At 42.5% G+C, this 13,460-nt stretch overlaps 1 protein-coding gene across 2 annotated transcripts in view; it reads left to right on the top strand.

Moving 5' to 3' along the window:
* The window catches only part of HDAC10 (histone deacetylase 10), a 298,704-nt gene that overhangs the window by 194,394 nt on the left and 90,850 nt on the right, over nt 1-13,460 (top strand). For both annotated transcript variants that reach the window (XM_069229661.1, XM_069229660.1), the window contains one exon: nt 8,665-8,771. In XM_069229661.1, the coding sequence (XP_069085762.1) occupies nt 8,665-8,771 (107 nt within the window). The remainder of the gene's footprint in view (nt 1-8,664; nt 8,772-13,460) is intronic.

Raw genomic sequence — 13,460 nt, 5'->3', positions numbered from 1 at the left:
TCTGGTTTTGTGTGCGCCATGTCATTAAACTGCCAAAAATAAAATGCATATTGTCACCATACATACCAAAAGACCATTCAGGCAGATTTCCTCTCCTTCAGTATAATAAGCCAGTGAGCAAAATACATTCTACCGGCTATTTTTTAAAAATCTCCCACTTGCCTGTTCTAAAATGGTAGCACTTATGTTTAAATATACACTGGCTTGTGCCCTTTGAAATGTCTCCACCTGAGGGATCAAGTCCTAAAAAAAAGAAGTGGGTGGACTACCAAGTTAGGCAGAATGGGCATGACATCACCGGAGTGACATCACTGGAAGTGACGTGCATGTTCAGTTGGTCTATCATGGGTACACTTGAATCTATTAAGAGATTTAACAAGTATTATGCTGATCAGTACTTAAGCCTGTGGCATACTAAACCTGGCACCAGAACAAAGCAATTAACACATTGTAGATACTAGAAACCAACAATTATAAACACACTGATCATTCTAAGAAAAAAAATGTAAGTTGCACACTTTATTTGATAGTCTGACCATGACTATGTGTATTGTTTCCTGGGTGTGCATGAGACCCGACATGGCCATGCTGTGTTGGAGGATGTACCATGGCAGGTGTAAGCAGGACAGAGATGGGGCTTCAGGCGAACATGTAAGCAAGGAGCTCTGTTTAATTGTGTGGCTCCCGGGGTAAAGTCTATACACCGTGGCACATACAACTACTACATATATTAGAAGATTGTAAGCACTTTGGTAGTTGACAGACAGATGACATCATGCTAACCTGGTTATTCATTCCTTAGAAACTCTTCAGAGGCATTTCATGGATATCCATTGAGCTGGATCTCACAAATATTAATAACCCAAAGAGCTGAAGGAATTTTCCTTGCTCTAGGAGGAACATGTTACCTTTAGTGAAAATTAGATCAAGTTCCAAGGAACTGTTTGTGGTCGCTGGTGCAAGAAAGAATGAAAATAGACTGGAGATCTGCCATCATAGCACATGCCCACGTAGTGAGACAGTTATAGGTGTAAGAGTGGTTCACATAAGTACTGGGATGGAGTGACAATCAGAGTGCCGACAGTAAGTAATCAAACCATTAAATCTTCATCTTCGTCCCATTTCTTACTCAATGAGGATGGCTTCGCCACTATCCACCAAGACACTGGCAACCACTTACAAATTTGTGTCAGGGACCTGATTGGATGATTGGCTTTTGGAGAAGTGCTTGCCTATCAACATTTTCAAGTAGCTTGGAGCCAGACTCACAATTTCTTTAACCTCAGTAAGGCATTTTACCTCTTTGTATTTCACCCAAACTAGATAAACATGAATGGAATTTAACAAAGTGCTGCATGACTAACCCAGTGTGTTAAACCAGCAACACTTTCATGTATAACAGATCACTGGTTCCAGTGCCAACAAAGTAGAGGATTTTAAAATGGGTCATAGCGACAGGCTATCGCTCTGTGTGAACAGCTTACCATTAACCTGAGAATCATGCATAAAAGCTTCTCCAAATGCTGATGAATAACGGAGTTGGATTAGTGTGAAAATGTGTGTGGCAAAGCTGCTCTTTTAAGGGCTTCAGACACACTGCATACAGGCAGGCTCTGCGCTGACTGAGAATGTTACCAACAACAATTTCTAGCTCAATACCCTGGAAATAGCCCAAAGTAATTGTAAAAATATTCCAGTATTTTGCAGCTCTCATAAATCAACATTTCTTCTCAGGGCACAAGTCCTAAAAAATAAAGTGGGGGGACTAACCAAATTAGGCAGTATGCAAGTGACATCATGGCGTGCAACATCAGGGCATATGACATCGCTTGTGGCGTCAACCCATGACCTCACAGGAAGTGACATCAGATCTTAAGACCTCACATGTATTTAGCAGGCCTATCATGAGTACATTTGAGCGCATTACAATATTTAACAAATTAGATTTTGCATTGGGGTTGTGCCAAAATATTGACACAACGCCATTGCAAAAACTTGGCCCCTCTCTCTCGCTATACATATATATATATATATATATATATTTTTTTGGTTTTCTTTTAAGTTGAGATCCTTTTGTTACTTACAGTTCATAACTTGTAATCCTTCAAATATAACACTATGAGGTACGAAGGACATGGTGCTCCTACATCTTGTAACCCTCACTGTGCTATGTAACAAGCTTTTTTTAAATTGATGTACACACATAATGATTTATTGTCAATCTGTATGTGTGATGTAAAGTGCTCTGACACCCTGCATTGGAATGAGTAGTGGATCGACTAATCCCAATGCAGGGCTTTAAAGCTCTTTATATCATAGGTAACTGTACCACTGTAGTGCTAAAGTGCTATATAAGAAATAAAAGAAAGTAGTGGTATTTAAATTGTTATTTGTGTAAATACTGCAGCGACCAACCCATCTGACATTCTTAAGGTGTGTACATATCTCCTATATACAGGGACTGAACAATGTCAAAGCATTTCTTTCTTAAGTACCTGTGAAGTGTTCAGTGGTGAGCCTTTGTTTTCCCCCCATTGTGCATCTTGATGTGAGGCTCCTACTCCAACAAAAAGAGGCCTAATGGCCCCTTAACTTTGGCTTTTGCTATGGACAAAGCTAGAATCTCATAAGCCCTTTTCCTGCCTGCACGTTGCAGCTGGTAACAAAAGTAGCCAATTGGCAGGCACTGCTGAAAGTGTCCCAGTGTCAGAAAATTACACTGGGACGAGTTCAGCATAGTTCTCTGAGTTCCGGGAGAAGTCGGAAAGGAATGTAGCACTCCACTAAAAGGGGCCAGCTAGGCAACAGGGTAGATGGTGTCTACCCTCTGAAAATAATGGGTAGATGGCTTCTACCCCCACCTACCTTCTACTTGAGCCCTGCTCCACCCGCAAGAACCTGGAAAAAGATATCAACAAATTTAATTTGGATTGTCCTAAATGAATGAACTGTTCAAAAGCAGCTTGAAGCCATAATCCAGATGTAAATGTAGCCTTTCTGTGGCTATACTTGAAAATCCCAGGTTCGCTGTACTATCTATTGCCTTTTTTTAACATCTTTCTCTGAGTACTGGTCTGCAAGATGTGACCTGCTTTAATAGGTTGCCACTTGCGCCACAGTTGGCACAGGTAGTTAAAGCAGGGTTCTTTCACCTAAATTGATCAGGAGGCCCCTTCCTTTCTGAGCAGACCACACCAAGCGACAGGCTGTCCTCGCCCTGCTACACTTCACCATGGGCAATCGTCTATACTTGCAGCTCTGTCTCTTTCTGAACCAGAAACTGCTCGATTTTCAGAATGTGGGAATGAAGTTGCTCACTTGCATACAACAACGAGACCATATCACCCTAGATATTTAATTCCTTGTGGAGTGTGTTGTCCATTAAGTTGTTATGGAAAGGCTCTTCAGTTTTGACTTCATAGCTCATACATTGTGCTGCAGTTTACATACCGTTGAGTCAGCGAATGCATCTTCTCAAATTGGCTCAGTTTCACTCAAGTCGCCTATGAGGTCCGCTGTCGCCCTACACAAGCAACTCATGTGTGTCGCCCCGTTGTCCACTAGATCTCAGCTGTATCTGCCTCATTCGAGAAGCAGGTTGATGACACAGCTTTCTATAGTTCAATCCACGTTTGCTTCCATATGTTTTTGCCTCTATAAAGATCCCTTTGGGTCTCTACAAAACAAAACTAATTACACAACTCATGGACTATCACTTTTTTGCCACAGTAATCCATGTGATAACCTAATCGAACGTCTGAACAGCATCTTGCATATTGATTTTAAGGGCTTTTTATGAAATTGATATATTTGTTGAGACTATCTTTCGAATTACATGTGTTTTTACAGCAGAACTTTGTTCTGTTAAGTAAAAGTTACATTGTAGGTTTAATTAGTAGCAGCTGGTGACCTTTGAAAGTGGTCGGTTGTAATGCTTGACCTACATTCCAGCGAGTGAATCTCTGGGATCACTGGGATACTCGCACAAGATAAAGTTTGAACAAATTGTGGTCTAAAAGCACATTTTGCAAAGCACAATTTCACATAAATTTGCTAAATAGCCATATAATCTGAAGGGGCAGTACTCCATTACTTTCATGGAATAGCACTGAAGCAAACACTACAAAATTTGCTATGGACTTCGCCCTATCAATCAATCAATCAATTTATAAAGCGCGCTACTCACCCGTCAGGGTCTAAAGGCGCTCGGGGGGAGCTACTGGTCGAATAGCCATGTCTTGAGGTGTTTTCTGAAGGTCAGTAGGTCTTGGGTCTGGCGTAGTTGGAGCGGTAGGGAGTACCAGGTCTTGGCGGGGAGGTGAGAGAAGGATCTTTCTCCGGTGGTGGTGGGGTGAATGCGGGGGACGGAGGCGAGGGCGAGGCTGGCGGAGCGGAGCTGGCGGATGGGGGTATGGAAGGTAAGTCTGTCTTTGAGGTTGGCCGGACCTGTGTTGTGGAGGGCTTTGTGTGCGTGGGTGAGTAGTTTGAAGGTAATCCTCTTCGATACAGGTAGCCAGTGTAGTTCTGTGAGGTGGGCAGAGATGTGGTTGTGGCGTGGGACGTCAAGGATGAGTCGGGCAGAGGCGTTTTGGATATGTTGCATTTTCTTTTGTAGTTAGGCCGTGGCTCCTGCATAGAGTGCGTTGCCGAAGTCCAGTCGGCTGCTGACTAGGGCGTGGGTGACTGTTTTTCTGGTTTCTATGGGAATCCCCTTGAAGATCTTGCGGAGCATGTGGAGGTTGTTGTAACAGGAAGAGGAGACTGCGTTGACCTGCTGAGTCATGCTGAGTGCTGAGTCGAGGATGATGTCCAGGTTCCGTACTTAGGTGGTAGGGGTGGGGGCAGCTCTGAGGGAGGTAGGCCACCATGAGTCGTTCCAGGCGGAGGGGTTGCTGCTGAGGATGAGGATCTCTGTTTTGTCTGTGTTTAGCTTGAGGCAGCTTGACTCCATCCAGATGCCGATGGCGTGAAGTCCCTTGTGGAGGTTTTTTTCTTGCTCTTGTGGGGTCTTTCATGAGGGAAATGATCAGCTGGGTGTCGTCTGCGTAGGATATTATGTTGATGTGGTGGGATCGTGCGATGTTGGCGAGGGGAGCCAGGTAAACTTTGAAAAGTGTTGGGCTGAGGGAGGATCCCTGTGGGACGCCACAGATGGTTTTGGAGGATTCGGACAGGTAGGGCGCAAGGCAGACTCTCTGGGTTCTGCCGGAGAGGAAAGAGGAGATCCAGACAAGGGCCTTGTAGCGGATCCCGGTGTTGTGGAGGCGTGTTCGAAGGGTGTGGTGACAGACGGTGTCGAAATCTGTGGAAAGGGTTGGGTTGGGATTACCTCCAGTATGCCAACATGTTGTCATGAGAGCCCCCCATATGCCTTGTGTACCCCGGTCATTGCAAACATTATGAAAGTACCAGAATCTTGTCATTGATGCCACCTGTATGTCTTGGGTGCTCCATATGTCAAACAAATACTTCCATAATGTCAGGTCCAGCATTTGGTCATGGGTAAGCTTCCTTCCTCTCATATGCAGTGGTTGTCCTCCCTTAGGCCAAGAATTACATCCATTGTGCCCACACCAGCATGTTGGCTTGGGTACGCCCATACATAAAGAATTACCTTGGATGTCATGGCCAGCAGCAGACTTGCAAGCATAACACAAGCTCTCACATTCACCCATTCTCACTCCCTCCCCCTCACTCCACCATTTTAACTCATTCAAATGTACACTCCCTCTTTCATTCACTTCCTCATTTATACTCATTCCCACCCATGCAAACACACTTAAACACTCACTTTCAAATTACTCTCAGCAACTGTGACTCACAGACTCACACTCACACACATTGTAACTCACACACTCTCTACCTCATTCATGCATTCTAACTCACACTACTTCACTCACTCTTGGTCCCTCTCTCTCTGTCTCTCAATCCCTCCCAACCATTCTCCTTTTTATTCACTCATTCTGTTACACACACACTCACAAACACACTCAGTCGCTCAGTCATTTGTTCTCACTCAGTCACCCTCATACACACCCCCCCCCACAGACTCACCCTGATACTCACTCATGCACAGAACAACCCAAGTTAAAAAAAATATATATATATTTCCTTGAGGCCTCCGCTGGTGACCACTCCATGCCAGTAGCACGACTGGAATTCTGCGAGGAACATGGGAACCAGCAACGTAGGATTCCTGCAGAGTAGACGAGGAGCCATCCAGTGCCCTAGGGATAGGATGACCTTGAGGAAGGCCAAACTTATGCCTCTCCCAACTGCTGGTAAGGCTGTAATTTCAACCTTACGAGCAGCTGAGACAGTGCTTGGGATCCTATCCTTGATGTTCTGTGAAGATTTTTGTTGGGGTTAGAGATGCATTGATGAGTGCCCTGACAGTCCCATATTAGCAGAAGTGCTGTGCTGCCTTAGGTATGCGCGGTGTGTCAGCTGAATAATTCATTTTGCCAATGTGAACGAAAGCCGCTGAAGTATGTCTTTGCACATTTGCAGTCCTGACATCCATTTGTAGAGCGCTCTATCCTTAGACAGCAATTTTCAGATGGGTCGTGCCTAGGTTCTATCCTTCTTCTCTAGTCGGGAATATGGTGGTGATCAATAGGGCTTACCTCCGCAGTGGCAGTGTTCATGAATACACAAATATCAATTTGATTTATTTTTAGTAAATACTGCTATCTAAAACCAACGCAGAGTATGAAGAGGTCGGGTGAATTATGTGGTGGCTCACTGGTCGCAGGGCTGATGAGCCATCCCTGGCAGAGGTGGACCAGGAACCAAAAGCAGCTTTGGAAAAAATGTTCAAACTATATGTGCTCCCTTCCTCTCTCTTTACATTTATTCAATTTCTTTCTCTTCTTTTGCCAATCCAGCTCTGATCACTGAGTTTACCTCTTTTTCTTCGTGTTTTAGTGAGTCTGTTACAAATTTGTGTGGTGCCACTCCTGTTGGTAGATCAGTGAGAATACACCAAAAAAAGCTGGTTCAATAAATGTGTGTGCTTTTAAAAGTCTGATATGGTTTAGCTGGCTTGCAGCAGCGGATTCCTCCATTTAATGATCTGGAAGACAACAATAGGCTCCCCAAGGAGAAAACAATGATGGCGCAGTTGCACAAACCCAGTTCAGAGAAAAATGAAGCGAGTAAGGCGCCAGCTACAGTGTTTGCTGGGAGAGCTGGGTAATGTCCTGCTGATACATTTGAAAACACTATAAAGGTGCTTCAGTGCCATGTAGAGCTCAGCTGGTAGCCGAATGGATGGACCGACACACCGCCCTATTGTGTAAACAGTTGTGGTCATTTGCTAAATGTCCATCTTGCCAAGTCAAAGTCATTACCTTTGAGGCTTTTTGGCCCCTGCTGTGCCCTTCCTTTATGTCAGTGTGTGCTTCTGAAATCTGCTGCTCCATTCAAGCTTGAATGCTTCTCCTTCTTGCACAGAAAGGAAGGAAATGTGGTACATTCTCGCATCGCCCATTTCACAGGCAAGGGGTGTATGAGAGAGGAGAAATTTGTTGTGGTTAATGAAGCAGAGGTGGCACACTACAGAACCGTGTGTAAAGTAAAAACAAAAAATAAATGTTTCACCGCATTCTTATCGTACTTTATCGTATTTCAGCTGGGTATGCATGCTGAAAACAAAGCTAATTGACAATATCACAAATATACAACCCTTTCCCTCTTTATTCTTCAAATTACGTTTGAAACCAAGGTGATAACTGAATTAAAGGAGCAAAAGATTTTTGTTAAAATCTGTCTTTACTGCTGAGTAATTGGATCTTGCTACTGACAGCATCACACGTTTCGAAGAGCTCATGTTATGAAGACTTCAAAAAAAGTACAATTAGAAGCGGAGAGAGAGAGAAAATGGACTTTGTGGCATCCTCCTTCAACCATTGCTTGGATGGGCTATCTATCGGTGCCATATTATGGATGGTTACTTTGTCCTATTTCTGTTCTGTGTGTGACATGTCTTGTAATTGAGACCCAGTGTACGGTATTTGTTGTCTTTATTTTGCTGACATGATCACATTTAATTTCTGATTAGTGGCTTTTTGTTTAGGAAGTGTGTGCTGTTTTGATAGACAAAGATAGTGCTATTTATGAATCAACCTTGGATGTTTATTTGTTTTACTCTGCTGTCAGATTAACAACTATTTCTCCAAAAATAAAGACGTGCACAAGCACAGTCCTTCTTAAAGATGTGAATAAACACTGGCCTGTAGTAAAACTTCTCTACCAAGGAAAGGTTTGCAGTGTATGCCTTTTTTGTTTCGATACTTACTACAACAACTTCATCTTTTGACAATTGTTATAGCATTTGAGGGTAGAATTTAACTGTGCTAATCGAGTCTCTTTAGCAGAGGAGTTCTACTCACAGCTGCCATATTGTTGTAGTCCAAGATGTTGCCTCATTTGGGGATTTTCATTATTAGTACAGCTGGAGGCAACACATGCAGCCACCAAACTGTAAACAAACCACTCTACTAATAAAAAGCCAGACCTGTTGGCTTTGCCAATGCTACCTTGTATCGAACTGAGGGATAAACTGTGCATTTTAATTGTAGCTAAGCAGTGTTACTATCTAGCTGTGAAACTCCGTGATAAAATGCTAAACTTAGACCTGTATGAACTCATTGTGTTTTTTAGGGCGGGTACCATTTGAGGTCCTTGTCTGAATCCATCTGCATGACTGTGAAAACATTGCTTGGAGATCCTTTGCCTCAGCTGCATGGGGACATGACACCATGCTTAAGGTGAGCATTGTAATTGGAAATAAAGCAACCGTTAGGATATTCTATCATTCCATAGAAACCCTAACACAGGAATGCACTTGCAAAGAGAGCGATACAGTATAAAGATGTTATAAACACTTTCCCAAGTTACAGAGAAATTGTTACAGATGAAAAGCTTTAAATAGAAACCTCCACAGAGAAAAGTTGTTAAAGAAAAATAAAGTCTCAAAAACCTCTAGAGGAAACAGTTGTTGCAGGAAACAATAAGTTAAAGTTGCTGCAATGGAAAATAAAAACAAAGTTAGGTTCATGGTCTACGGCAGAGGTTCTTAGCCTGCGGTCTGAGACCACCCCCGGCGTGGTCTGCGATGCCTTCTAAGGCTGTCTGTGGTTTCTTAAAAAATTAAATAATATTAACAGATAAATAAAGTGTATATAACTAAAGAAGCAAAATGTAAAATTGAATAATGTAAAATGTTCTATAAATGTGAAGCTATTAATTGAGTTGATATCCACAGATTGATTTGTGCGAGCAGTGCAAGTGCACAAAGCAGAATATATTATGGATGATGGATGGCGTTAATTCATTTTTGAAAAGCTCCGACCTACCCTTAAAGTAAAAATGTAGATTCTTTTAATCTTTTTTTTTAATTACATAAAATATTTCATAATTTGTACATTTGATGAATGCTTGTGTTTGTATTTTCGTGTATTGTTTTGCAGTTCACATCTTCGAAGTTGTTTACTCTGGGGTCCCTCTGTTCCAGTAATGACTCAGTGGGGGGGGGGGGGGTCGTCCCTGAATTCCAATAATGACTGAGTAGGGTCCACAGAAGTCAAAATGTTCTAAACCCAGTGGTCTAGGGTAAGTGTTAGGATTCAGTTTCCGGTCAGGTTTGTACCACTCTATTCCTCAGTGTCAGAATCCTAACTGAGTGATATACTAGTGATCTAATAGAACTATAGCTTTCTACCACATTTAATACACCTCATTTTTCTCATAACAAACGTGACAAGCATATATTCTTCTTGCCAAGCCTTTCCTATGCTCTCTCCCTTTACCCCATCTACGCAAAAGGGTAGACCATACACCAAATATCCCTCCATTCCTTACAGCTTTTCCTCCTCATTACCACCGTGTTTTGTACTCAGTTGCACAGTGGAAGGATTTCACTGAATTCCATGCTAGTCACAACTTCGGTTCACTGTTTGCGTGGTACTAGCTGCTTCACGATGACCAATGCCACTATTACACATGGGCTGCTTGGTCAGTTTTAAAATATTTTATTCAGTAGTATGTAAACAAATTTAAAGAAGGGTATGGGACACTTAAATAATATGTGTTTAACATATTCTAACTGTGAACATTTATTAAAATGTTGTCTTTTACTTTTTATACCCAAAGGGACATGCTAAAGTTTAACCTTTGTGCTTTTCACATGCTATGCATTGGGTGGTGAGAAGACTATACAGATTAATGTGTCCTTCATCTCTGAGATTGCTACATGAATGCTTTAAGTTCACAGAATTCTTGGATGACGTTTTACTGCCTTTATTAGGTACATGCTTGTTGCCCTTTATTTTCAAAAAATGCCTTCACCTATTTTCTCTTAATCATCATCTTTGCATTTTAGTATCTTAACGTTCAAATTTGGAAGTTTGTGCCCTGTGTTAGCCTCCTCTTTTCACTGGTCTTAACCAAAGCGGGGAGTATAACAAGTGTAGATTTTCACATTTTCGAACAAGTCACAAGCTTAATGTAGACAGAAACAATGGAATGAGAGGCTTCTAAAACTTAATCAGTTGAACATTATGTCCTCCTGCAGAACATCATGCCACGCCTCTGCTTAAGAGACGTCACTATAATAAGAAAGCACAGACTATTTTTGATTAAAAAAAATATTGTTGACCCATCTATTTGGGCTGCAGTGCTCTTGAGCATTACCTTTTTGTTTGTCAACCGCTAAGGAAGGGTCAGAATGGAAGTCACTCCATACAGACTTCCAGTTAGTTACTGAAATGCCCCTTTTATGGGAAGGTTTTGTGTGTTCTGACTGGTGTCATCCAGGTTTTGTTCTGTGCTAATCGAATCCAAACCTACTAGTCTTGGATCTGCACTTGCTCACATTGTTTTTGAGTGTTCGATCTGTGCGTGAGTGCTTGTGTTTGGGTGGAGTTGTAGTTCTAAACATGGCTACCGTCCATGTTTCTTTGCGTTTGGAAATGTTATTGATTTTTATAATTGTGTACTCAACTTATCCGTGGTACAGTTGCTATTTTTTATTTTCCAGTAGTTCCAGATTAACTAAAGGTTTTACTGTGGTAGCTCCTTAATACCATTCCCTGTGGTCTGGACGTCCCCAGCAAGAGGCAAATTGAGAAGGAAAATGAGACCTTATTGCTAACCCAACACAACTGTGTCTCCCTGCTTTCTGTTAGTTTAAAAATGGATACACTGATCCTGACATTGCACAATTGAGACTGATTAGTGGATTAAAGCAATATGAGCAGCAACAGTGACGTTTTAGTTTCTTTCCACGTAGGACCCATAATTGAACAAAAAATTCATTCTGTAGAGGTTCAAGCCTGGGCACTCATATTATGGTAGAGTTATGTTGAGTTGTGTTGGCAAACAGTACTATCTCTGCCCATCAGGCAATTCGTAGTAGGTTGTCTGAGAGTTGTCATGTGTGTGGGTGTTTTTGGCATAAAACCATTGAATATTGTGAGACTGGGACTGGAGGTGAAGGTTGAATGTTGTTCATTTTTCCAGGTTGGTCAGCCAGATGCTGAGCAGGCTAGACGATAACTCTAATCTCTATGTGCAGTTTAATAAATGCTGCTGGGCAGATTTATTTGTGAAGTGTTTTCACTTTGCAACATGTTGCCTATTACGTTTGGACAAAGAACTTTTAAAACCTACCCTTTAAAGACTCCTTGTGGATTATTGGTCTGGGAATGGAGTGTGACAGTGGGTGCAGGCAACTGGTGTGAGTGAAGTGCAGGCCAATGGTGGTGGTTCACCAGTGCCACTTGAGTATCACTGACCACTGGACTCAGTGGGAGCAGTATCTGGGACTAGAGATTGGAGCTGTGGAGCGCGAGGTGTGAAGAGACAATTGTTGAACTTTTTTCAAATTGATTCATGCGTCAGGAAGAGTTTCATCAGGAGGTACTTGCCATCATCTTCCACTAAAGGAGTCAACAGCTATTGCAGGCCCACTCACCAAATCCATTCGCTAATCACACACTTCTAAGAAAGGAGCAGCTGCACCAATTGTCAGAGAGGAAGCGCGAACATCCTGTACAGGCCCCATTTTAGTACGCTAGTGTGCATGGCTAAGCAAGCCATTAGTAGTATTCTGACCTTGGTTGTTGTTATAAATTGCAGCTTATGTAGCCTGAAGGAAAGGAACATACTTTTTTAAAACATTTTTAATTGCCATTTTGTTATCCATGCAAACAACACACGTCATAGACCAGGTTCTTTTCCCATCTTAATCCGATAAGAGCATAACAGCAGATGTAGAATACAGTTTCCACATACTGAGTTTCACATTATAATCATCAGTTAGGTATTGTCACCCGTCTTCGAACCGTATTGTTAGGGTGGTCTGAACCTGGTCTCCGGCCCTCTCAGAAGTTGTCCTGTGTCAAGGGTCCTAGATGACCTTGAGTCTATGCTAAATGATTGGGGAAATTGAGGGAAATCCTGAGAATTCAATACCCATAGTGGCGAAAACTATATTAAATAGAGACAAAAGAAATGTGAAATTAAAGGAGGAACAGTAAAGAATAAATGAGTAAGAGCTAACTTGTGTGGCTTCTTGGGCTTTGGGTCTCGTGACAAGAGATATGTCTTGGTAAGTGTGGTAGTCAGCTGGCAGTGTTGTTTGTTTGCATTGCTGCTTTAAGTAGAAAAGGTTCTACGTCTGGACGTAGGGAGGTGGCATGGTGTACACTGTTTTCTACTTTAAACCTGCCATAACTGTAGAATATACAGTGAAAGGTGGGACATCTCAGTATTCTGGTTTCCAATTCCCCGCTGTGTGGTTCCTTATCACTCCCCTTGTCCGGGTCGCCCTCCCCATCCTTTCCTTCTTTGTCATCTGGGCCACTCTGCTCAGAGACTGTATTCCCCCAGGGTGCTCCCAACTTTCCAGAACCTCTGTCCATAACTCTTCTCGACATAGGCCTCTTTTTCCAGCCCTAGCCCAGGTCATAACATCTCTCACCCATGTTTCCAGTACAGGTCCTGTCCATGATTTTCACGTCATTGCTATTCTGCTCTTGGCCAGCGCAAGGGCCACGTCTATAAACCCTAATGTCTACTCTGCGTGCTTGGGGACTGGGTAATATTCCCAGGATGCAGATGTCCACTGTGTATGAAAAAGAGCATCCCACCATGGTATGTATTCAAAGGAGAACTGCGGACCAGAAAATCTGGAGTATGACAGAAGTTCACATCAGGTAGCCGGCACTTGGAGCATTCCTGTGGCTCTCCCTCGATTACAACCTGCAATCTATTGGGGGGGGAGGGGTGAGATGGGTCAGGTGTAGAAAGTTAAATTGGCTATACTTCAATCACGTATTACAAGAGATTTTCTTAGGGTAGGCTAATATCCTGTTCCATTTCCTGTCCATGATTTCAAGTCCCAGAATTTCATCCCATCTAGCCCTATGTGTCACAATTGGTCTCCATTCCATCTT

This window comes from Pleurodeles waltl, chromosome 4_1 (assembly GCF_031143425.1).
Source record: "Pleurodeles waltl isolate 20211129_DDA chromosome 4_1, aPleWal1.hap1.20221129, whole genome shotgun sequence".
NCBI classification, from domain to species: Eukaryota; Metazoa; Chordata; class Amphibia; order Caudata; family Salamandridae; genus Pleurodeles; species Pleurodeles waltl.
The sequence above is the reverse complement of the archived record's forward strand: the minus strand, read 5'-3'. Positions and strand labels throughout refer to the sequence as shown.